We start from the raw sequence: 27,261 nt of genomic DNA, 5'->3' as shown, positions 1-27,261 counted from the left end.
CATACAAACCTACATATACTTTTGTGTGCATCTAAGTGCATACTTCTTTCACACAGGCATCTACTCCTCCATGATTTTTGACTGTGTGTATTTGTGAGTGCATACATTTTCTCACCATGGAAAAAGAGGAGTAATAAATTTGAAGAAACAACTCGATTTCTATAATTACTACCAGATAAGATATCTGGCATATAGAAGGCATATGTATGTTAGAATTAACAAATGTGAATATAAAGAAATCCACTATTTAAATGTATTAGTCAAATCATAAATGATAATAAAGACATACTTCCCATATTACTCCAAGGCTCAAATTAAAAGAGAAAAAATAAAAAAGGCAAGGAAAAAATGTCATAGTAATGAACACAGTATTTTTATAAATTTTCAGTGTCTTCGTAAAACAAAACTGGAAGTAAGAATAAGACTTAGATGATACTTGTCATATGAAAGATTAAAACACAACATGTCATTATTTTTACTTTGTAATTTTCTAACCAATAATAAGTTATAATTTAAATTTTACTTAAGTATGGTTGATTTACAATGGTGTGTCAGTTTCTTCTGTACAGCAAAGTGACTCAGTTATACATATATATATTCCTTCTATATATTCTTTTCTATTACAGTTTGTCACAGAATATTGAATACAGTTTCCTCTGCTACACAGCAGTACCTCGTTGTTTATCCATCCTATGAATAGTTTGCCTACAGTAATCCCGAGCTCCCAATCTTTCCCTCTTCTATTCTCCCCTCAGCCCCAAATCTGTTCTCTGTATCTGTGAGTCTGCTTTTGTTTCATAGATATGTTGATCCGTATATTTTAGATTTCACATACAGTATTTCTCTCTCTGACAATCTGCTTAGTATTAAAATCTCCAGGTCCACCCATGTTGCTGCAAATGGCATTATTTCATTCCTTTTGATGGCCGAGAAATATTCCACTATGTATGTATATATACATATATCTTCTTTAGCCAAGGAAAGTTTTAATGTTATGTTGTTTTGATAATATTTTTAACCTCTTTAAACTTTTTAATGAAAAACAACAAATTTCCAAAAAGTAATCTAAAAATAAATGTATACAGCTCAATGAATTTCCACAAAGTGAACATACCCATGTAACCAGCAGGGTTTTAGTTTTGAAAACAAAATACCATGTATCTTAAGCAGTACCTACCCGTCCAGGAAGAACAACTGCTTTAACCACTCTTGATAAACCAAGGTCATAAAGACAGAGAACACTCCCTTCTACTTCTTCCAATCCAATTAACAATCCAGTTCTCTTCTGCCAAGAGAATTCTTTCACAGCGAGGACTATAGGAGGCTGTTCATTTACTCCACTGAATCTATATGCAGACAACCGCTCTCCTGTTAGAGAATTCACTACCTCAAGTTGTGGACCACAGGCCAAGCAAGCAAGTCCATTTTTCCCTAAAAGGAAAAAGAAATTAAAAATTTTGCTTATTTTAATATTGTATACAACAAAACTAAACAGCAGTAAGCTCTGTTACATATATAATCTATAACTCATTATCTTCAAATTGAAATCTAAGCATTTATAGAACAGCTACTGCTGCTGCTAAGTCACCTCAGTCATGTCCGACTCTGTGTGACCCCATAGACGGCAGCCCACCAGGCTCCCCCGTCCCTGGGATTCTCCAGGCAAGAACACTGGAGTGGGTTGCCATTTCCTTCTCCAATGCATGAAAGTGAAAAGTGAAAGTGAAGTCGCTCAGTCGTGTCCGACTCCTAGCGACCCCATGGACTGCAGCCCACCAGGCCCCTCTGTCCACGGGATTTTCCAGGCAAGAGTACGAACAGAGTGGTCCTCAAAATAGTAAAATAAATTGAACTACTACTGCAATAAGAATAAAATAACCATTCAGTAAAGGTACCATGCTATATGCTTAAATATGCTTATATATATGCTTAAATTATCTCATTACTCCTTGTTACACTTTAATACAGAAATAAGGCAACTAACTGTATGAATGAATAACTTGCCCAAAACCCATGGAGCTATGAATACCAGAGCCAAAAGTGGATACCAAGTCTCCTTAACTCCCAAACTCATATGTTAACTACATTATACATTAAGAGTTAAACTACATGTTACAGGAGTTAAAAAATATAACACATATTCTGTCACTTTAAAGTTCAAAATCTAGGAGACAAGACGTAACTAGTATAATAATAAGAAATACCAGAAGCCCTTTATGGCCCCTGGCTAGTCTAGTCCGAATTTTATTCCGCATGCAATGTATAGTAACTGGATTTTAAGCAGGGCAGTGACAATCTGATTTATGTTTTTAAATGTCAGTCTAGCTGCTAAACAGCAAATGGATAAAAAGCTGGGGCCAAAGCAGAAGTAGGGAGATGACAACCTATGTGTGGTTGGTGGCCATGCAAAAAAGAAAGTGAACTGACTAGAGATTCATCTCAGAGGCAAAACTAAAAGGATCTGCTTGCTGACGAGTAATATACAGGAAGTGAAGAATCAAGAACTAGACCCTGGGATTTCTCCTTCAACAGTCAAATGAACAATGTAACTTTTACTACTAAACTGAGGCCTGGGTGCTGAAGTCCATGGGGTCACAGAGAGTTGGGACATGACAGCGACTGAACTGAACCACGCATCTAAATAGGTAGCTCTATATACTAGACTACAGCTGATAGTTTTAAAATTTAGCATGGCACAGTGGGGTCCAGAAAACATGGGTTCAAAGCTCATTTTTACAACTTGCTTTCTGTGTACTGGGACCAAATTACTTAACCTATTTGATTTTCAGTTACAAAGACAAGTGCCTAATTAGAAACACCTAGTACTCCCTCAATGAAAAGTTGTTATGGTGCCTAGTATGTAACAGAAGTAGTGTTATTACCTTTAAGAGTCAAGGGAACAGCTCTATAAATAGCTAAATTACTACTACTCTATATGTTTTATTGTCTTTGTGCTAGGAAGGGTGGCTATCACATTCATTTTTAGAGAAGTCTTCTGCAATATATTTCACTAGACTGAAATCCATAATTTAATGGTTTCTTTGGTATAATTCTCTGCTATATTACATAGTTTAAAACATGATCATTATTAAGATATTGTTCAGATTAATGGAATTAAGAAATGAGACTTCCTGAATATATTTTATCACCTAGGGCACTACAGGCCTCCCAGGTGGCTCCATGGTAAAGAATCCACCTATCAGTGCAGGTTTGATCTCTGGGTGGGAAAATACCCTGGGGGAGGGCATGGCAACCCACTCCAGTATTTTTGCTGGGAAAATCCATGGACAGAGGAGCTTGATGGGCTACAGTCGCAAAGAGTCGGACGTGACTGAGCATGCACACATAGGGCACTACAATCAGGTTTTTCCACGATATAATCATACGATTATTCAGGTAATAATTTAAACTTATCACCAATAAAACTGCCTAATTATAAAGAAAAATCAGCCATGCATTATTTCTACTTTTTAAATGCAGATACTCAATACTGAAAGGTATAAAATATATGGTATTGACTGCGACCGGCGAGCTTAAGCGCAGGCAGCTGCGACTGGCGCGCTAAGCACGGCCGAGAGGAGCTACCCCATGTCCGAGGTCAGGGTCAGAAGCCGGGAGGACCCCCATGCCCGAAGGGCGGCGGACAAGAGTTACCCCAAGTCTGAGGTTAGGGGCAGCGGCCGAGAGTGCCAGACTATGGCAGTGGAGTAACGGCCGAGAGGAGCCACCCGGTGTCCGAGGTGGGGGCGGGGCAGGGCAGCGGCCGGGAGATACCCAGCGTCCGAGGTCAGGGGCCGCAATGAGAGGAGTTACCCCGTGTCAGAGTTCAGGGGCATCAGTCAGGAGGAGATACCCCACGCCCCTAAGCCCGAGGGCAGGGGTGGCAGGTGGGAGGGGCAACCCTACACTGGAGGCCAGGAGGACCAACCCCACGTCCAAGGAGCCATGGCTGAGCGGGCACAGGAGGACCTAGAGGAGCTATCCCACGTTGAAGGTCAGAAAGGGCAGCAGTGAGGAGATACCCCTCATCCAAGGTAAGCAGCAATGGCTGCGCTCTGCTGGAGCAGCCGTGAAGAGATACCCCACGCCCAAGGTAAAAGAAACCCAAGTTAAGATGGTAGGTGTTGCAAGAGGGCATCAGAGGGCAGACACACTGAAACCATACTCAGAGAAAACTAGTCAATCTAAATACACTAGGACCACAGCCTTGTCTAACTCAGTGAAACTAAGCCATGCCCATGGGGCAACCCAAGACAGGCGGGTCATGGTGGAGAGGTCTGACAGAATGTGGTCCACTGGAGAAGGGAATGGCAAACCACTTCTGTATTCTGCCTTGAGAACCCCATGAACAGTATGAAAAGGCAAAATGATAGGATACTGAAAGAGGAACTCCCCACGTCAGTAGGTGCCAAATATGCTACTGGAGATCACTGGAGAAATAACTCCAGAAAGAATGAAGGGATAGAGCCAAAGCAAAAAGAATACCCAGCTGTGGATGTGACTGGTGATAGAAGCAAGGTCCGATGCTGTAAAGAGCAATACTGCATAGGAACCTGGAATGTCAGGTCCATGAATCAAGGCAAATTGGAAGTGGTCAAACAGGAGATGGCAAGAGTGAATATCGACATTCTAGGAATCAGTGAACTGAAATGGACTGGAATGGGTGAATTTAACTCAGATGACCATTATATCTACTACTGTGGGCAGGAATCCCTCAGGAGAAATGAAGTAGCCATCATGGTCAACAAAAGAGTCCGAAATGCAGTACCTGGATGCAATCTCAAAAACGACAGAATGATCTCTGTTCGTTTCCAAGGCAAACCATTCAATAGCACAGTAATCCAAGTCTATGCCCCAACCAGTAATGCTAAAGAAGCTGAAGTTGAACAGTTCTAATGAAGACCTATAAGACCTTTTAGAACTAACACCCAAAAAAGATGTCCTTTTCATTATAGGGGACTGGAATGAAAAAGTAGGAAGTCAAGAAACACCTGGAGTAACAGGCAAATTTGGCCTTGGAGTACAGAATGAAGTAGGGCAAAGGCTAATAAAGTCTTGCCAAGAGAACGCACTGGTCATAGTAAATACCCTCTTCCAACAACACAAGAGAAGACTCTACACATGGACATCCCCAGATGGTCAACACCGAAATCAGATTGATTATATTCTTTGCAGCCAAAGATGGAGAAGCTCTATACAGTCAGCAAAAACAAGACCAGGAGCTGACTGTGGCTCAGACCATGAACTCCTTATTGCCAAATTCAGACGTAAATTGAAGAAAGTAGGGAAAACCACTGGACCATTCAGGTATGACCTAAACCAAATCCCTTATGAATATACAGTGGAAGTCAGAAATAGATTTAAGGGCCTAGATCTGATAGGTAAGAGTGCCTGATGAACTATGGACTGAGGTTCGTGACACTGTACAGGAGACAGGGATCAAGACGATCCCCGTGGAAAAGAAATGCAAAAAAGCAAAATGGCTGCCTGGGGAGGCCTTACAAATAGCTGTGAAAAGAAGAGAAGCGAAAAGCAAAGGAGAAAAGGAAAGATATAAGCATCTGAATGCAGAGTTCCAAAGAATAGCAAGAAGAGATAAGAAAGCCTTCTTCAGTGATCAGTGCAAAGAAATAGAGGAAAACAATAGAATGGGAAAGACTAGAGATCTCTTCAAGAAAATCAGAGATACCAAAGGAACATTTCATGCAAAGATGGGCTCGATAAAGGACAGAAATGGTATGGACCTAACAGAAGCAGAAGATATTAAGAAGAGATGGCAAGAATACACAGAAGAACTGTACAAAAAAGATCTTCACGAACCAGATAATCACGATGGTGTGATCACTGACCTAGAGCCAGACATCCTGGAATGTGAAGTCAAGTGGGCCTTAGAAAGCATCACTATGAACAAAGCTAGTGGACGTGATAGAATTCCAGTTAAGCTATTCCAAATCCTGAAAGATGATGCTGTGAAAGTCCTGCACTCAATATGCCAGCAAATCTGGAAAACTCAGCAGTGGCCACAGGACTGGAAAAGGTCAGTTTTCATTCCAATCCCAACGAAAGGCAATGCCAAAGAATGTTCCAACTACCGCACAATTGCACTCATCTCACACGCTAGTAAAGTAATGCTCAAAATTCTCCAAGCCAGGCTTCAGCAATATGTGAACCGTGAACTGCCTGATGTTCAAGCTGGTTTTAGAAAAGGCAGAGGAACCAGAGATCAAATTGCCAACATCCGCTGGATCATGGAAAAAGCAAGGGAGTTCCAGAAAAACATCTATTTCTGCTTTATTGACTATGCCAAAACCTTTGACTGTGTGGATCACAATAAACTGTGGAAAATTGTGAAAGAGATGGGAATACCAGACCACCTGATCTGCCTCTTGAGAAATTTGTATGCAGGTCAGGAAGCAACAGTTAGAACTGGACATGAAACAACAGACTGGTTCCAAATAGGAAAAGGAGTACATCAAGGCTGTATATTACCACCCTGTTTATTTAACTTATATGCAGAGTACATCATGAGAAACGCTGGACTGGAAGAAACACAAGCTGGAATCAAGATTGCCGGGAGAAATATCAGTAACCTCAGATATGCAGATGACACCACCCTTATGGCAGAAAGTGAAGAGGAACTCAAAAGCCTCTTGATGAAAGTGAAAGTGGAGAGTGAAAAAGTTGGCTTAAAGCTCAACATTCAGAAAACTAAGATCATGGCATCTGGTCCCATCACTTCTTGGGAAATAGATGGGGAAACAGTGGAAACAGTGGCTGACTTTATTTTTCTGGGCTCCAAAATCACTGCAGATGGTGACTGCAGCCATGAAATCAGAAGACGCTTACTCCTTGGAAGGAAAGTTATGACCAACCTAGATAGCATATTCAAAAGCAGAGACATTCCTTTGCCAACAAAGGTTCGTCTAGTCAAGGCTATGGTTTTTCCAGTGGTCATGTATGGATGTGAGAGTTGGACTGTGAGGAAGGCTGAGCGCCGAAGAATTGATGCTTTTGAACTGTGGTGTTGGAGAAGACTCTTGAGAGTCCCTTGGAATGCAAGGAGATCTAACCAGTCCATTCTGAAGTAGATCAGCCCTAGGATTTCTTTGGAAGGAATGATGCTAAAGCTGAAACTCCAATAGTTTGGCCACCTCATGTGAAGAGTTGACTCATTGGAAAAGACTCTGATGCTGGGAGGGATTGGGGGCAGGAGAAGAAGGGGACGACACAGGATGAGATGGCTGGATGGCATCACTGATTTGATGGACGTGAGTCTGAGTGAACTCCAGGAGTTGGTGATGGACAGGGAGGCCTGGAGTGCTGCGATTCATGGGGTCGCAAATAGTCGGACACGACTGAGCGACTGATCTGATCTTATTGTAATAAAGAAAAATGAACTATAATATCCCAGGATATTCAATGAAAATGTGCTCAAGTAGGTAGAAATTATTACATATGTAGTTGTAGATGTAATATACTTACATATAAGACCACTCTAAGCGGGTTCTGCTTTTTTTTCTTCCACATTAAAGGAATCACAATATATGTTTATTATTATTTATCTTACAAATCAAATAAATAAATTTTCAGCAATATTATTTTACCTGCAGCAAACTTTCCACGAAGCACAGATTCTAATGTTATTTCGTCTTCTCCAAGGGCTTGGATAGTCACTTCTGGGAACTGCAGAAGACCACTTGTCACCTGCGCCGTTAGGTCTCGCATACTTCCACTGCAAATAATTTTTAAAGTAAAATTATTATATATTTGTACCATAAGACATTTCATTATCTCTATCCAGAAGGAGAAAAAGAAAAGAAAAAGAAAATGATACCATACAAAAGTAAATAAACGGAAACTAAAATCTGATTATGAAATACATATTATGTGCTCCAAGTCTGGGATATTCTCTAAGAAAGTATTTCCCAAACAGCCTGAGGAGAGTAAAGATTCATTAAGCCAGATGTCCTAAGGATATACATGAATGCTACACAGGTTCTTTGAAGACTGGGTTCAATGCAATTAGTCCTATTGCTACATTCACTCTCAATAAGCACTTCACACACAAAACAGGAAAAAAATGATATTGTTTTAGAAAAGTTACCACCACAGTAAAAGAGGAGAAAGTCCAGGAAAAATGCCAAACTCACAGTAACCTCAGGAATTGAGTGTGGTATATGTCTTTAACTGGATAGGAAAAAAAAAAATTGTCTTTCATTTCCAGTATATAAAAGACTAGAAAGTCCTAAATGACTTTCCCACTGTAAACAAGAAAAAATGATGGCTGAACTATAAAAGTATCTTTTTGAATGATTACTGGCAAGTCCAAATGTAGAAACAGTAGGAATTTTGCAAGATATATAAGCTGGCTTGGATCTTGATGATTAGCTACTAAATACAGTCCTGGTGACCCTAATCTTGTTTTGAGCATCCTGAGGTCCACAGAAAAAAAACCTTAGGGCTAACAAAGCCAATGGAAGCTAAGGGCCTCCCGCGCCCCTCCCTGCAACCCCATTAAACTCCATAGGGCTGTGTCATCAGTATATAGGTGAGTGATAGAAACACTCTGTGCAGGAGAGAGAGCAGTTCATTTTGACCACAACTGAAAGTTTCTACACACAAAAAAGAAAAATTCCCTTCATACAAATTAGTAGCCAGAATTCAAGGCATGGTACCAGAAAATACTCTGGTGAAAAATATCATATAAAGCAGTCTCAGGTTGGTAATGCTCCAAGCAACCCACAGAAACTACCAAATATTTTCTGGAATCTCAAGAGTTCTCAAAGATGAAGTTTCACAGAAAATGAACTTACAGTCAAAATAACAAAACAAGGATATCATGATCAATAGCAAGCAGAATTAACCTATCAAAGACTTCATTCAGATACTGAAATAAGAGAATAAAAAATAGGTATGTTTAATAGGTTTAAAGAAACCAAAGATTTAGCTTGCTAATGAGGAATAAACTAAAAATTACAATGAAAATTGGTCAAACAATTTGGGGAACAGGGGAAGAATTGCTGGAATGAAAAATGAAATAAGTAAAATTTAGAACTCAAGGGGGGAAAAACCTCAATGGAGCAGTGAGAATGTAGCAGCTACAAAGCAACAATATGGACCAACATCAACATATATTAAAAGTAGAGGAAACACATGCAGAATTACACTTACAACTGAGCTATTAGGGAAGCCCTACATAAAGTTTAAAAGACTGCAAAACTAAACAAAATATTGCCTAAGAATACAAACTCATGTAGCAAAACTGAATAAAACAAAAGATATCATAAACACAAAGTGAGAGGAAAGAAAGGGGACTGGAATGGAGAGGAATACATAAGGGACTTCAAGTAATTAACTTTCTTTTTCTAAAACGTGGTAGTGAGCACATAGGTATTCTTTGTACCATGCTTCTTTGTTATTTACAAAAATATGTGTGCCCACTCAATAAATAATTATTTTGTACCTACTTAAGTCAACACTGGGCTGGCAGAAGCACAAGCTGGAATCAAGATTGTTGGGAGAAATATCAATAACCTCAGATATGCAGATGACACCACCCTTATGGCAGAAAGTGAAGAGGAACTCAAAAGCCTCTTGATGAAAGTGAAAGAGGAGAGAGAAAAAGTTGGCTTAAAATTCAACATTCACAAAACTAAGATCATGGCATCTGGTCCCATCACTTCATGGGAAATAGATGGGGAAACAGTGGAAACAGTGTCAGACTTTATTTTTGGGGGCTCCAAAATCACTGCAGATGGCGACTGCAGCCATGAAATTAAAAGACTCTGACTCCTTGGAAGGAAAGTTATGACCAACCTAGATAGCATATTCAAAAGCAGAGACATCACTTTGCCAACAAAGGTCCATCTAGTCAAGGCTATGGTTTTTCCAGTAGTCATGTATGGATTTGAGAGTTGGACTGTGAAGAAAGCCGAGTGCCGAAGAATTGATGCCTCTGAACTGTGGTGTTGGAGAAGACTCTTGAGAGTCCCTTGGACTGCAAGGAGATCCAACCAATCCTTTCGGAAGGAGATCAGTCCTGGGTGTTCATTGGAAGGAATGATGCTAAAGCTGAAACTCCAGTACTTTGGCCACCTCATGCAAAGAGTTGACTCACTGGAAAGGACTCTGATGCTGGGAGGGATTGGGGGCAGGAGGAGAAGGGGATGACAGAGGATGAGATGGCTGGATGGCATCACCGACTTGATGGACCTGAGTCTGAGTGAACTCCGGGAGTTGGTGATGGACAGGGAGGCCTGGCGTGCTGCAATTCATGGGGTCGCAAAGAGTCAGACATGACTGAGCGACTGAACTGAACTGAAGTGAAGTGAAGTCAACAAAAACAAACTCAAAAGATATGAAAAGCTGTAGAGAGAAAATTGTAGCACAAGAGACAGAGATGAGTACTTAAAAGTTACAGACAATACAGGGGAAAAAGAATCTAATGTATGTTTATTCAGAATTCCCCAAAATATAATACTAACAGCAAGGAAGAGACAATATTCTAAAAGATGTTTCCCAGATTTGTAGAGACAAATTATCTGAAATCAGGAAGAGCAGTAAATTCTAGATCAAATAAAAAGAAGTGACTTTTCAACAACAGTGGAAGTCAGAAGTCTGGAATATCTTTAAAATTCTAAGCAAAAATGGTTGTCAACATATAATTTATATCACTGAAATGATCCCCCAAACAAATATGAAAACACATTTTTTGACAAAAACTTTAAGTTTTGCACAAACAGATCCTCCTTAAAGGGAATTCTAAAGGAAGGTTTCAGATAGAATAATGATCAAACACAACTTCTAAGATACAAAAAGAATGGTTTGTCAAAGTACTGGTAAATAGATGAACTGTAATAATTATAATATGCTAGTAATGGACAAATAGGTCACTGAAACAGGTAATTTAGACACAGAACCACAAAAATATAGATGATATTTGGATATTTCAAACCAGAGCATAAGTATGGACTATTCAATTAAAGTTACTGGGACAATCTGCTACTCATTTCCAGCAAAGAAGCTACACATTGGCAGACCAAATTTATACAAGTCATCCACACACATACTACTAAATACTCCTCTAATATCTACAAAACGAATAAAATTATATGTGTATGTGTACAGAATGAAATAATACAGAAGAAAAAAGATTAGTTAAAAAATCCATAGAATTTGAATATTCTTCAGTTTGGAAAGAAGTAAATTAAAAGGGTGAATATAGATAACCCGAGGAAAACACCGGATCAAAAAGCCTCTCATTACATACTACATACACTGGACCTCCTATCTCTTCTCCAGCAGATATTCCCAACCTAGGAATCGAATGGGTGTCTCCTGCATTGCAGGCAGATTCTTTACCAACTGAACAATCAGGAAAGCCCTGGACCTCATTAGAGTGCCATTTTCCAGGGCACTGTGCTACTTTCTTGGGAGAAAGGCATTAATGTCCAAAGGAGAGTCTCTAGCTGGAGAATGATATCAACCAGGTGTGAGTCATTTTATGAGGTACAAGGTTCCCCAGTAGGGACTACACACAATTCTAACACTCAGCCCAAGCAGTTCTCAGAAAATAAAATCAGTACTACCAAACTGAAATCTATGGCAAAACAATAGTTAACAAACATCATTAAAAGATAGGGATTCCCAGGTGGCTCAGTGGTAAAGAATCCACCGCTAATGCAGGAGATGCAGATTCAGTTCCTTGTTGGGAAGATCCCCTGGAGAAAGAAATGGCGACCCACTCCAGTATTCTTGCTTGGATAATCCATGGACAGAGGAGCCTGGAGGGCTAAAATCCATGAGGTCACAAAGAATCACAACTCAGAGACGCACAAAGAGACTGAGAGGTCGAAGAGACACAACTGAAAAACTGAGCATGCACGCATGCTTACAAGATCTTTCTTAAAAACCAAACCAAACCAAAAACTATCACCTTTAGAAAGAAATGATTGATGTGTTAAAGGAACTATCATAAATTACTACATACAGGAATTACTAAATTCCTGCCCTTTCAGTTTTTTCTTATAAAATTAATTTTCTAAAAAATAATGTTTTAATTTTATTCATTTCATAAAACTATTCTGTATGTGAAATCTTTCTAAAAAGTGACATTTACAGTCTATTTCATTTCATAAAACTAATCTCTATGAAATCTTCTATTGGTATATCTGGCTACAGCGATGTCTGAAATACAACATATTAGCACAATGGCACCCCACTCCAGTACTCTTGCCTGGAAAATCCCACGGACAGAGGAGCCTGGAAGGCTGCAGTCCATGGGGTCGAGAAGAGTCGGACACGACTGAGCGACTTCCCTTTCACTTTTCACTTTCATGCATTGGAGAAGGAAATGGCAACCCACTCCTGTTCTTGCCTGGAGAATCCCAGGGACGGGGGGAGCCTGGTAGGCTGCCGTCTCTGGGGTGGCACAGAGTCCACGACTGAAGCAACTTAGCAGTAGTAGCAGCAGCAGCAGCACATTTACTTTGACGTGATTTGTTCTTCTCTTTTTAAGTTTTGATATGGCTTCAATTTTTTTTAATGTCTTTCATTTTTATAAAATCAATAATTAAAGAATTAAAAAAATCTAAAATAAAAATAAAACTTTGAAAATACAGGCGATATTTATATAACCTAAGATGGGAAGAAGGTGCCAATCAAACTAATATTAATATTCACTTAACAATCAAGAAAATGCCATTTTGGGACTTCCCTGGTGGTCCAGTGGCAGAAAGACCCCGAGCTCCCAATGCAGAGGGCCCAAGTTAAAGACTCCTGGTCTGGGAACTATATTCCACAAGCCGCAACCAAAGACTGAAGATCCCGAGTGCCATCACTAAGACTGAGCAGAGAACAATAAAAATTAATAAAATATCACTCTTCTTAAAAAAAGAAAATGCCATGCTATATATCCTCTATCTCATCATCAGATCATCACAAGAAAGAAATCCAGGCTTCAAATATTCTAAGATAGCAACACCACATTCCTTCCAAAGTGACAGACATGACTAACCATTCCCTATGTCGCTGCTCGATGCTACCATGATACCTCAAAGCCAACATTTCCAAAATGAAACAATCTTTCTCCGTCCTCTCTACAGATTTGTTTCTATTCTTCTGTTTCTTCTCTGGGTTAATGACTCCATCACTAGGCAGAAATTTTGAGGACTTAGTTAAAACAATGATTCTTCAAAAAAACAAAGAAAACTTTCCTTGTCCAGGTTAAGTTACAATTCTGTTTGTTCCTGATGAACCTGGTACTTGCCCTATCACGGACAGCACTTATCGCACTCTGTAACTGACTCTTCGTATCCCCAACTAGAAAGTTCTTTAGGGGACAGCTCCAATCTTCCTTGCTTTAACCCTACTAGTTTCACTAGAGGGGGCAAAGAATATTGACTGACTACATAGTAAGTGGTTTATTTTTCCACCTTTACCGTGCAATACAAAATGTCAATGAAACCCACTCATTTTACAAATAAATAAATTTCTGCATCCCAGTGATTCAGTCTTTGTCAAAGACTAGACTATTGGTCTTTTGATCTCCAGTCTCCTGTTCTTTCTGGTCATTCTATAATTAGCAAGTACTTAGCCCCACTACCAATTTATGTGAAAAGAAAAAACAGATTTGAAAAGGTTACTCAGAAAGTTAATAAAACATGAGCTACAATTTTCTATTCAGGCTATAAATGCTATTTTATAGACAAAAGTCTAATCAACTACCTCAAAAAACATATTTGTTAGCATTAACTCAAAAAACTAAAAAAAAGTAATGTTCGAGATTTCCCAGTCATTAAACGTGTAATTTTTTTTATCCAAAACACATCCAAAGTATAATCAAACATAAATTAAACTATTATTACTATAACACATAGTCAGTGAAAAGTACTGTACATTCATTTGCCTCTTATATTAACATCTTATATTTACATGACATCCTAGGCTCAAGTTTAAATGCTGAAAGCATTATGTTTTCAGAAATTGATTACATCCCTGTTCTAAACATTTTAGTGCCAAAGAAAATTTTACACAAATTTAGGTATCGCCGACTCGATAGACGTGAGTTTGAGTGAACTCCAGGAGATGGTGATGGACAGGGAGGCCTGGCGTGCTGCGATTCATGGGGCTGCAAAGAGTAGGACACGACTGAGTGACTGAACTGAACTGAACTGAACTGAGGTAGAAAAGGCTATAATCTCATTGTTATGAGATTTCACCTCTGATGGCCTTTTATAACCTTGATTTAAAAGAATTTAATGGTAAACTGAAGTGAATACATTTTTCCTATTAAACTTGAAACCAAAATCATTTCTCTAGAGCTAAAACCTTCAAAATTCCAAACACTTTGGGTAGCTTTACCCAAAGTATAATCAGTGGCATGTTCATGGCCATTAAGCAAAAAAGTTCCATGATCACTGCAATTCAATCAACATTACCCTAAAAGAATTTTTGGAAGACTTTCACAAAATGATTTTAAAACTCATCTGACAGGTGCACAATAATCAATTTTTTTTAATGAAATATAATAAACGTTCATTTCTCAGACTAGATGTATTTTCTGTTACGCTCTTTTTAATTAAAAAAAAAACACAAGTATTATGATGTAGAAGAAACGGCTCAGTCATAATATTCAAGAATAGAATTGTCATTTCCATTCCCAATATATTCTCCCACCTTAAAAAAAACAAAGAAACAAAATATATGAAAACAAGTTGTTCAGAAACAGGACAATAGGTAGCACAGAGAAGAAAAACAAAATGACCTCTAGGACTGTCCCACGTTACTGTGTATAGAGAATCCAGGACACAGAGCTGAGAGGGAACCCAAATGAGGCCCAAGGGTCTCCCTGAACTGAAACAGGGTTGAGAACTCCAAAGGTGGCTAGAATTCACAGGGTAGAGGAACTGTAGTACAAAGGGCCACACAAAGAACTCCAGGGGTCTGCAGTGGGGTCCCCTGAATCTTCATGTGACTAGCATAAGCGTAGAAGCAAAGTACCAAAGACCAGGGAAATGATCCAGAGACACTGGAAATGATCCACAAAATGGCCACAGGCCCAGGTATAACTCCAGAGTGGGGGGAAAAAACCTAACACATGGGCACTGAGTAGAGTACTCAGAAAGGTATTGACTGCTTCAGTAGTGGGGAGAAAAATCAGGCCCTGTTTAAAGGCTGTTTTGGTCTAAAACAAGCAAGCCTCAAAAGAATAAAACTGTTCCCAAGAAACTCAGCTGCATCCCCAAACAAAGCTCAAGAATATATCAATGACTGCAAAAACATCCAGTACTCAGGAAAATAAAATTCACAGTGTCTGCCAATTGAAAAATGGCAGACATCCAAAGAAACAGCAAAATACGACCCTTTCCCCCTTTAGTGGGGGGGTGGGGCGAGGAGAATCGAAACAGACTTAGAAATCACACAGAAGTTAGAATTACTGGATAAGAAACGCAAATCAGTTGGTTATTCTAGCTAGAGTCCCTACATCCAACAAGATAGAGCAAAGCATGAACACATTAAGGAAAGATGTGGAAGATATCAAAAGTCTAAATCAAATTTCTAGCAATGGGAAAATACACTGGATGGGATTAACAGATTAGACACAGAAAGTATTAGTTAACTTAAACACTCATAGTGGAAACTACAATGAAGCACAGTAAGAAAAAAAGACTGGGGTGAGGAGAGAAAGGAGAGAGCATCAGTAAGCTATAAGACAATCTGAGTGACCTAATACATGTGTTAGGAATCTCCAAAGGGAGAAGACAGAAATATCTGGAAAACTAATGGCCAAACTCTTCCTCAATTTGATCAAAACCATGACCTACAAAACCACCTAGAACTAGCAAGAAAAAAAGATGCCCTTTATATCATAGGAGACTGGAATGCAAAAGCAGTAAGTCAAGAGATACCTGGAGTAACAGGCAGGTTTGGCCTTGGAGTACAAAATGAAGCAGGGCAAAGGCTAACAGAGTTTTGCCAAGAGAACTCACTGGTCATAGCAAACACCCTCTTCGAACAACACAAGAGACAACTCTACACACAGACATCACCAGATGGTCAATACTGAAATCAGATTGATCATATTATTTACAGCCGAAGATGGACAAGCTATATAGTGTCAGCAGAAACAAGACTGGGAGCTAACTGTGGCTCAGATCATGAACTCCTTATTGCAAAATTCAGACTTAAATTGAAGAAAGTAAGGAAAACCACTAGAACATTCAGATATGACCTAAATCAAATCCCTTATACAGTGGAAGTGACAAATACATTCAAGGGACTAGATCTGATAGACAGAGTGCCTGAAGAACTATGGATGGAGGTTCGTGACACCATATAGGTGGTGGTGATCAAGACCATCCCCAAGGAAAAAAAATGCAAAAAGGCAAAATGTTTGTCTGAGGAGGCTTTACAGATAGCTGAGAAAAGAAGAGATGCAAAAGGCAAAGGAGAAAAGGAAAGATATACCCATCTGAATGAAGAATTCCAAAGAATAGCAAGGAGAGATAAGAAAGCCTTCCTTGGTGATCAATGCAAAGAAATAGAGGAAAACAAAAGAATGGGAAAGACTAGAGCTCTTTTCACAGAGAAGTCACTGGCAACCCACGCCAGTACTCTTGCCTGGAAACTCCCATGGACGGAGGAGCCTAGTAGGCTGCAGTCCATTGGATCGCTGGGAGTTGGACAAGACTGAGCAACTTCACTTTCATGCATTGGAGAAGGAAATGGCGACCTACTCCAGTGTTCTTGCCTGGAGAATCCCAGGGATGGAGGAGCCTGGTGGGCTGCTGTCTATGGGGGTCGCAGAGTCGGACACGACTGACGTGACTTAGCAGCGGCAGCAGAGTTCTCTTCAAGAAAATCAGAGATACCAACAGAATATTTCATGCGAAGATGGGCACAATAAAGGACAGAAACAGTATGGACCTAACAGAAGCAGAAGATATTAAGAGGTGGCAAGAATACACAGAAGAACTATCCAAAACAAATCTTAATGATCAAGATAACCACAATGGTATGATCACTAACCTAGAGCCAGACATCCTGGAATGCGAAGTCAAGTGGGCCTTAGGAAGCATCACTACAAACAAAGCTAGTGGAGGTGATGGAATTCCAATTGAGCTATTTCAAATCCTAAAAGATGGTGAAAGTGCTTCACTCAATATGACAACAAATTTGGAAAACTCAGCAGTGGCCACAGGACTGGAAAAGGTCAGTTTTCATTCCAATCCCAAAGAAAGGCAATGCCAAAGAATGTTCAAACTACCACACAGTTGCGCCAATCTCACATGCTAGCCAAGTGATGCTCAAAATTCTCCAAGCCAGGCTTTAACGGTACATGATCCATGAACTTCCAGATGTTCAAGCTGGATTTAGAAAAGCCAGAGGACCCAGAGATCAAATTGCCAACATCCACTGGATCATGGAAAAAGCAAGAGAGTTTCAGAAAAACATCTACTTCTGCTTTATTGACTACACCAAAGCCTTTGACTGTGTGGATCACAATAAACTGTGGATAATTCTTAAAGAGATGAGAATTATCTGCCTTACCTTACCTGCCTCCTGAGAAATCTGTATGCAGGTCAAGATGCAACAGTTAGAACCAGACATGGAATAACAGACTGGTTCCAAATTGGGAAAGGAGTACATCAACGTTGTATACTGTCACCCTGATTGTTTAACTCATATACAGGGTACATCATGTGAACTGCCGGGCTGGATGAAGCACAAGCTGGAAACAAAATTGCCGGGAGAAATAGCAACAACCTCAGATACGGAAATGACACCACTCTTAATGGCAGAAAGCAAAAAGGAACTAAAGAGCCTCTTGATGAAAGTTAAAGAGGACACTGAAAAAGCTGGCTTAAAACTCAACATTCAGAAAACTAAGATTATGGCATCTGGTCCCATCACTTCATGGCAAGCAGATAGGGAAACAATAGCAACAGTGACAGACTTTATTTTCTTGGGCTCCAAAATCACTGCAGAAGGAAAGCTTGCTCCTTGGAAGAAAAGCTATGACAAACCTACACAGCATATTAAAAAGCAAAGACATTACTTTGCCAACAAAGTCCATCTAGTTAAAGCTACGCTTTTTTCCAGTAGTCATGTATGGATGTGAGAGTTGGCCCATAAAGAAAGCTGAGCGCCGAAGAATTGATGCTTTTGAACTGTGGTGTTGGAAAAGACTCTTGAGAGTCCTGTGGACTGCAAGGAGATCAAACCAGTCAATCCTAAAGGAAATCAGTCCTGAATATTCATTGGAAGGCTGATGCTGAAGCTTCAATATTCTGGCCACCTGATACAAACAACTGACTCATTAGAAAAGACCCTGATGCTGGGAAAGACTGAAGGCAGAAGGGGACGACAGAGGACTAGATGTTTGGATGGAATCAATGACTCGATGGACATGAGTTTGAGCAAACTCCCGGACTTGGTGATGGACAGGGAAGCCTGGCATGCTGCAGTCCATGGGGTTCACAAAGAGTCGGACATGACTGAAAACTGAACAAAGCAACAAATCAAAAAGGTCAGTAAACCTCCAGCATGTGAAACATGAAGAAACTCCACCAAGATTCATCCTAATCAGGGGACAAAGAAAAAATCTTAAAGTAGTACACTGCAGAGGAACAAAGATAATTCAAAGAAGTCTCATTGAAAACATCGAAAGCAAGGACAGTGGAGTAATGTATTTTAAGTTGTGAAAAAAGCAAGTTGTGAATCTAGAATTCTATATCCAGTGAAACTATCTTTTAAAAATGAAGGTAAAATAAAGACCTTTTGGACATAGGAGCATTGAGGAGATCATCACCAGCAGATCTGCACCACAAGGAATGTTAAAAGAATTCTTTCAGGCAGAAGCAAAATGCTGCCAGACAGAAACCTGTATCTACGTAAAAAAATACAGACCACCAAAAACGGTCAAAACACTTTTCTTCCTTATTTTTAAATCTCTTTAAAAGACAATCATCAAAAAAGAAAATATAAGACAATCATCTAAAAGACAATCATCAAAAAAAAAGACAATCATCTATTTAAAGCAGGAGTTCATAACATATTTATAATACAAGGGAGACAAACGACAAAACAGCAGAAAGGCCTAGAGAGGAACATGTTGCTACAAGGTTCTTATACTATAAATACTATGTTGATTAAAGACAGACTGTAATCATTTAAAGATGTACACTAGAAACCTTAAAATAACCACTAAACACACACACACACACACACATGGAAATAAGTATAAGCCAATGAAAGATAAAATATCATTATAAAAATAAAATCCAAAAGATAATATAAAAAGAGAAAGAACAAATGGCTAAGTGGGAAAAGAATCTGAAATAGACACGTGTAACTGAATCACTGTGCTACACACCTGAAACTAACACAACACTGTTAATCAACTATGAGTCAGTGAAAGTCGCTCAGTCCTGTCCGACTCTGCGACCCCATGGACTCATCTGCCATGCTCCTCTGTCCATGGAATTCTCCATGCCAGAATACTGGAGTGGGAAGCCATTCCCTTCTCCAGGTGATTTTCCCTACCCAGGGATCGAACTCAGGTCTCCCGCATAGCAGGCAGATTCTTTACTGTCTGAGCCACCAGGGAAGCAATCAACTATATCCCAATATATTAAAAAAAGAAAAGAAAAATGAGACAAAAAAAATAGGAAGATGGTAGACTGAAACCTAACCATATTACATCACTAGTTACATTAACAAAATGACATTAATATTCTAGTTAAAAAGCAAAGATCAGTCAGATTGGATTTAAAAAAAATAAGACCAAGTTTAAATAAAAAGCCTAGATAGGTTAAAAGTAAATAACGGAAGACGTATCATGCTAACATTAATGAAAAAAAACAGAAGCAACTTAATAACACCAAAGTAGAATTCAGAGCAAAAAATATTATCAGGAATAAAGAGGGTCATTTCCTGACAACAAAGTGGTCAATTGTGACACAAAAGGAGTTCAAAAAAACGTTCACTGAAAGAAAAAGTTTTCCAAATTTAGAAGTTAGCCTTTGAATCGGTAATAGGTTTCTACGATGGCTCAGTGGTAAAGAATCAACCTGTAACACAGGAGATACAGGAGACTTGGGTTCAATCCCTGGGTTGGGAGGATTCCCTGGCCAAGTCAATGACAACCCACTCCAACATTCTTGCCTGGAAAATTCCATGGACAGAGGAGCCTGGCAGGCTACAGTCCACGGGGTTGAAAGAGTCGGACACAACGGAGCACACGAGCATTTTGAAAATACAGGGCAAAAACTGGTTTTGGCTTCAGGACCTTTCAGATACTGAATTTATAGTGTGAATTTTTAACATTTTAAGCACACTAAAGAGAACTTCTAAAAAGTATATTAGAAAGAACATCCTATATAAAGACATCTATGTCTATATGTGTGTGTATATATATATATATATATCTTCATAAAAACACATCAAGCAGCTATGTTTAGTACTGTACAAAATTAGGTAGAGTCCTAGCCTTGATGACATAATATTGCCAACCTCTAAAAAGTACTTTACGAACTTTCAACTTCTTCCAAGTTCTAGACAAGCAGAGCAGGAACACTGTGCCTAATGTCAATGAAAATTTTGTTTATTTTCTTGATAAAGCACAGATGGATTGTCATTCCCTTCTCAAAAACCTCCAATGACTCCTCTACTGCATATGAAGACTGACATCTTCAGCCACAGGTAATCAAAGTCTTCCACAATCTGGCAGGGTCAGCCTATCTTCACAGGTTTGTCTCCCCAAGGCCCTTCCTTCACTAGCATATTCATTCTTCTATTTAAGCGGTTCCGTCCTCCATCTCCATCTGCCAAAGCCCCACACATCATTTAACGACGAGATTCCCAGTGTGGTCGGGGTAAATCAATCCTTTCCTATTTAATCTCATTTCTGAGCTCATTCCTTTCCACATTTATGTTAGCAATCCTAAAAATGATTTTTGAAATCCACTATTTGTATTTGTCAGTCTTCCCCAGAACACTATGAATTCCCAAAAAGCAAAAATCATATCTTACTCCTGTGATTTCCAGAGGGTCACAATGCCTTACAACAGGTCCTAAACATGTCATAAATTACTATGTTAAGATACTAGCAAGGCAAGAATTGACATGTTGAATAACAAAATCAATTTTAAAAAACTCAATATTCTTGAAACCCAACGAAAAAACAACCCAATTAAAAAATGGCCAAAGATATTGACACTTCATTAACAAAGATATACAGATGGCAAATAGGCACATGAAAAGATGTTCCACATCTTATGTCATCAGGAAAATGCATATTCAAACAATGATGTACCACTACATACTTAGCAGAATGACCAAAATCACTGACAACAATCAAACACTGGTGGGAATGTAGAGTAACAGGAATTCTCATTCACTGATGCTGGGAGTGCAAACTGGTCCAATGCCACTTTGGAAGACAACTGGGCAGTTTCTTACAAAACTAAACATATTTTTACCCTAAGATCCAGCAATCATGCTCCCTGGTATTTACCCAAAGGAGTTAGGTAAAACTTATATAAAACACAAAAACCTGCACACGGATATTTTTATTAATAATTGCCAAAACCTGGAAATAATCAAAATGTACTTTAGTAGGTGAATGGATAAATAGTGGTACATCCAAACAATGGAATATTATGCAGTGCTGAAAAGAAAATGAGTTATCAAGCAAAGAAAAAGACTTGGAAAAAGCTTAAATTCTAATTATAAAGTGAAGAAAGTCAATCTGAAGCCTGATTCCAATTATAGGACAATTGTGAAAAAGGTAAAACTATGAGACAAAAAGATCAGTGGTTGCCAGGGGTTAACAGAGACTGAGGGAAATACAGGGGAGCACAGAGGATTTCTAGGGTGGTGAAAACTACCCTGAATGATGAACTACTATAATGGTAGATACATGCCATTATACATTTCCAAATCCAGACAATTTATACCAACAAGGGTGAAGAGTAAGGTAAACTAGGGACTTTGGGTGATGATGTGTTAATACAGGTTCATCAATTGTAACAAATGTTCCAGTCTCCTAAGGGATCCTGATAATGGGGAAATTTATGCATGAACTGGAGCAGGGAAAGCAAATACTGGAAATCTCTGTGCCTTCCACTTAAAACTGCTTTAAAAAACAAAGTGTATTAAAAAGAAGAAACTCAATATTGGATCTAACTTACTTTTAAGTAAATATACATTGTTTCAATATTAAGAAGCAAAGCAAACTCTGCAAAGGTACTGGGAAAGATACTGACACAATACCAAAAATCAGCTGTGTGAAATACACTCATCCTAGAAAGCTCCTGAACTCCACCACAGAAAATAAAACTCTAAACTAGTTGTTCAATAACTGTATTGCAGCATATACTGAGCAAACATTTCTACAAAACATTCTGCATGCATTTTTACTTTTTAAAAAAGACTAAAAATTATGATATAAATGTAAACTATCCATGGACCCAGAAACTTCCAGTCTTTTAGTAGTTGTTCTTTCAAACTTAAAACAATTATCAAACATCAGCTACTTTTAAAATATTGCGTTGGGGAGGCAATACAAAGGCACAAAGATGACCTACTTCCTGACCTCAAGGAGTTTACATTCTAGGAGATACATAATAAACCAAGAAAATAAATGCTGCAGTAAAGGTATATACTCTGTGAGATCCCAGGAAAGAAGTGGGATACACAGAAATTAAAGTATATAGAAAAGACGGCATTTAAGCTAAGGAGGATCTGAAAGCTGAAAACGGCCCTATTGCCAATGCAGGAGACATAACTCCTGGTTCGATGCCCGGGTTAGGAAGAGCCCCTGGAGGAGGAAATGGTAATCCACTCCAGTATTCTGTCCTGGAGAGTCCCATGGACAGAGGAACCTGGCAGGTCCCAGTCTATGGGGTCACAAAGAGTCGGACACGGGCTGAAGTGACTGAGCACACATGCAACTTTGAAAAGGCAGAGATGGTACTCCAGGCTGAAGGACAGGGGCAAAGGAACATCAAAGCACATCTTCAAGAAAACGGGCCCAGGACTGGGGATGATTCTGGAATAGCTGAAGCATACATCTGTGAAGAGTTGAGGGTGGACAGTAGACAAGATTTATTGTTGAGACCGATGACCTCAGCAAGGGAAACGAAACTCTATTCTGAAGAAAAAAGTGAAAAATCTCCGGAAATTTTTTAAAGTTAGGAAAGAAACAAGTTTTTATTCCTTAAAATTAAAAATAAATATATGTCCATCCCAAAACTGCTGTATAACAATCTTTGAAACTTTAAATATAATTATTATTGCTGTTTGCGATTGGTGACATTTTGGAACTAGGTTATTGAAAAATCAGAATCAAAAACTACAGCACGGGGAGAATGCAGGCTTCCCATTGCGCTTTAACACACGAGCATCCCTCAAGACATTAACTTGAGCTGGGCTTGTCATCCATAGTCAAATCCTCCAAAATCAGTAAATCGATCCTAATTTCTTCTGTCCTCCCAGACTCAATCAATGAAAGAGCACTAAAACAAAGTTCTTAAAATCTACTGTCTCTTTAATTTTAAGGATAAACTGAAGTAAGTTTTCCAAGAGACCTGTATTTTATTCTAAAGGACCCAGATTCTTATCAATTACGTTCTCAAACTGCCTATCTGAAAAAACATAATGACGGCTAGTTTGAACCTCACGGGCTTATGAGAACAAATTAACCTCCCCACGTCCCCCCAAAACAGTCAACGAGTAACAAAAGTCATCGTCCTCAAGTTTCCAGGTGGCACAAGGCAAAGCAAATTAATAGCCACTCCAAGATGTACAGTTATTTTAAACCCCCTTTATCGGACCCATTCACTGCACTTTTCAAATCACCGGTCAAACTTCTCCGCCCGAGACTCATCATAGCCATGCCCGGCAGCATGCGGAGCACCCATCAACGGAACAGAGATCCAAAGTACCAGCAGGATGCCCAGGGGAGAAGCTCGCCAAGGTCTCAACCGCATCGGAAGACCGTGGGGAAGAGGCGCCGCGGTCCAGGCCCGCCCGGACAGAGTGAGGACCGAGCTGCCGGCGCGTTAGGCGCTGGGGTTGGACCCCGAGGCGCCTCTCCGCCGCCATGTGCCGCCGCTCGGCAGAGAAGGAGGTTATATAACAAACTCCCGGAGCTCTAGAGCGTGCCGCACCCGCCAACGCCCGCCTTCGTTCCCTCGCGCCGGCTCCGCGAGCCCGGCCGCCGCTGCGCGCTGAACGGCCATAAGCATGGCCTAGGCCCGGCGCGAGGAGGGCCCGGCGGGCCAGGCGCGGCGGGAGATGCCGGGCCTCGGCTCCGGGCCCAGGCCGCGCCGACCCACCCTCCGCCGCCCCGGCCCAACCCCCTGCTTCCCTTCCCCCTACCAGAGAAGGGCGGGTGACCGAGCCGCCGCGGCCGCAGAGTCCAGTGGGGCGCGCGAGGCGAGGTGCGAGCTCCTCCCGCGCGAGTCCGTCACAGCATCTCCCGGGAGACACGGCCGCCACCGGCAGGGCGCGCTCACCTCCGCCCCGGGGAAGCCGCTTGCCTCTTCGCGGGCCTCCGCCTGCGACCGCCCCGGCCAGCTCAGATCCACACACCCCCCACCCCGCGAGCGCCTTCGCCGGCTGCAGACCGGCCGACCGCTCAGCGCGTAAAACGCAGCCACTGCCCGCGCCGCGGTTCCGGGTCCTTCCCCACGCGACTCTGCTTCTGCCTCCTCCGCTCCGGCAGCGCAGGCCCGGCTTTGCGCATTACCCCCGGCAAACACACGGAGTCCCACTCACCGGGGAGGGGAGGGGAGGGGCAGGGAAGGGCGGGGAGGTGGGAGACAGGAGATCGCGGCGGGGAGACCTGAGTTCTCGCGAGGGTTCCGGCCTCGGGCGCCTGCTCTGCGGGAATTTCAAACTCTCGGCGAAAGAACGTAGAGGGAGGGAAAAGGAGGAAAGGAAGCAGGGTCTGGAAGGGCCGGGTATTTACATAAAACAGGAGCTCCCCGCCTCCAAAGAGCTAAAGGGAACAAAGACTACGAGTCCCATAATGCCTTGCGCGTTAAGCCTCTTTGGGCGCCCAGCCCTTGAGCCCAGGGCGGACTTGGGAGTGGTAGTCTGTACCCGAGGTAGGGCCCGCCTCACGATCCCTCCCAGAGTCTTCTGTGGCGGGCGAGTCGCCACGTTATCTTCTGGCTCCGCTTGCTGGCGGCCGAATGATAATCTTTGCCCTCGGTGTTTTTCATTCTCCCTGCTCCGACTTTCTGTGCCGAAAGCCCCCAAACTTTGGGGGAAAGCTTCTTCCCCCACCCCTTCTATATTTTTTAATATGCCGGCGTGCTTTCGTGGCCAGAGGTGCTCACGAGATCTAGTGTAATCTTCTAAATCAAAAATTTACCCCAAATCAGTGTTGCATATTTGGTCACCCTGGGGTTTCATTGTGGAATTTCTTTTATTTATGGTTAATATCTTTGAAGTTGACGGGCTTCCCTGGTGTCTCAGTGGCAAAGAATCCGCCTGCAATGCAGGAGGGACGGGTTGGATCCCTGAGTTGGGAAGATCCCCTGGAGAAGGAAACGACAACCTCCACCTGTATTCTTGCCTGGGAAATCCCATGGACAGTAACTACACGGTGGGCTACAGTCTATGGGGGTTGCAGAAGAGTTGGACACGACTTAGTGACTAAGCACACAGGATCTTTGACGTTAATCCCAGCACCACACACTTTTCAAACAAACGTGGAATATAACCATAATGAAAGTGAAAATAATAATAAATAAGAAAAATAATAAAACGGGAGATAGGGGTAGGATTCTAGCAAGCCACTTTTGTTTTAATCAGGAAAGTTTATCCTTTTCTGTTATCCTTTCCCATATGATTTTTGTCAAAGTTTGTCTTTTAGAAATGTAATATTCTTTTTTCCCCACATTTTTTTCTCTTTATTGACAGCGATCTCTAAAAGTAACAGGCGTGTGTGCTAAGTAAGTCGCTTCAGTCGTGTCCGACTCTGTGCGACCCTATAAACTGCAGCCGGCCAGGCAGGAGTGGGTTGCTGTGCCCTCCTCCAGGGGATCTTCCCCACCCAGGGATGGAACCCAGGTCTCCAGCATTACAGGCGGATTCTTTATCCACTGGATCCTCAGAAACATAGTGGTTTACAAAAGGTACTGGCTAAGTTGTGGCAGAGAAAAAGTTAAAGAGGTTTTTGATTGTTTGTCTTAACTATTTTAAATAGACTTCTTCAAACAGAAACTGCTCTGCAGTCAGCTGTGCGAATTCATGTCCTTGCCTTGCTCTCCATTTTATACTTCCTTTCCTTGGCACCATTTTATCCTCAATTCATAGGTGTTGTACTTCTCTATAATCTGAAGAGGTAGATTCTCAACTCCAGAATGCTGGTAGAGCAAGGATGACTTAGAGGTTCAATGGATTCCTTAGACAAGCATTTTATTACCAGTTGTAAAATTCAAAATCATCATAACTTATCCAAACTGAGTTTCTAAAACTATCCTTCAGATTTCAATCTTTCTTTCCATAATTACTGACAGAATGCTGGCATGGTTTCTGTACAGTTGTGTGTAATCTGGACCAATCCTACCTGTCCTGTTTTATTTCCCTGCATAGTTCCTGAGAATCTTTTCTTCACTTCCCTGCAAACATGTTTCTGCTTCTCAGTATCTTCCACTGAAAATGGTCCAGCTAAGACTCTTTTCTCACAAAATCTTCACAACTTCAGCCCATATTAATCACTAAAAACTTGTGCTGAAAATATGCTGTGTGTATTATTTTATATCTGTTTCCCCTTTTGTCTCTGATTCCATCCATCCACCCAATGCCCCCATCTCTTAGCTACACTGAAAACAGACTGGATCTTATACTTTTTTCAAATGCTTCCCTCATAACTATTAGCTCTTTTATTTCAATTGCTTTGTAAACTGAATTTCTACTTTAAAGGTCTCATTCATTCATCTTTTTTCGGTCATTTAATCATATGCCAAGGACTTCCCTGGAGGCCCAGTGATTAAGACTTCACACTTTCAATGCAGGGGGCAGGGGTTCAATCCCTGGTCATGGAACTAAAATCCCACACGTCCTGAGCCTCAACCAAAAAGTTAAAGGAAAAAGCACATGCCAAATTGTTTTAGTTTCAAAAGATGCTAATAAGTATTAAAATATAAACAAAAACCTGGGTTTGGTAGTCAGATGAGGAAAAGATAGAATTAAATTAAACATTTCTTTTACATAATACCTCACTGCCTTTAATATGTTCAGCAT

At 40.7% G+C, this 27,261-nt stretch overlaps 1 protein-coding gene across 5 annotated transcripts in view; it reads right to left on the bottom strand.

The window, feature by feature from the left end:
* The window catches only part of AHCTF1 (AT-hook containing transcription factor 1), a 94,870-nt gene extending 70,098 nt beyond the window's left edge, over positions 1-24,772 (bottom strand). For 2 of the 5 annotated variants that reach the window (XR_011560766.1, XM_070768083.1), the window contains exons 1-3: positions 23,863-23,881; positions 7,605-7,732; positions 1,178-1,431 (exon numbers count right to left, since the gene is read on the bottom strand). Coding sequence is in view for 4 of the 5 variants with exons in the window: in XM_070768083.1 (XP_070624184.1) it covers positions 1,178-1,431; positions 7,605-7,725 (375 nt within the window). In the remaining variant the exon portion in view is untranslated. Of the gene's footprint in view, positions 1-1,177; positions 1,432-7,604; positions 7,733-23,862; positions 23,882-23,948; positions 24,173-24,384 lie in introns of those variants that run through there. The other 3 variants (XM_019976349.2, XM_019976347.2, XM_019976348.2) reach the window with 3 other exon arrangements.
* Positions 24,773-27,261: the final 2,489 nt, after the last annotated feature.

The sequence above is a fragment of the Bos indicus genome, chromosome 16 (genome assembly GCF_029378745.1).
Source record: "Bos indicus isolate NIAB-ARS_2022 breed Sahiwal x Tharparkar chromosome 16, NIAB-ARS_B.indTharparkar_mat_pri_1.0, whole genome shotgun sequence".
In the NCBI taxonomy this organism is placed as follows: domain Eukaryota; kingdom Metazoa; phylum Chordata; class Mammalia; order Artiodactyla; family Bovidae; genus Bos; species Bos indicus.
The sequence above is the reverse complement of the archived record's forward strand: the minus strand, read 5'-3'. Positions and strand labels throughout refer to the sequence as shown.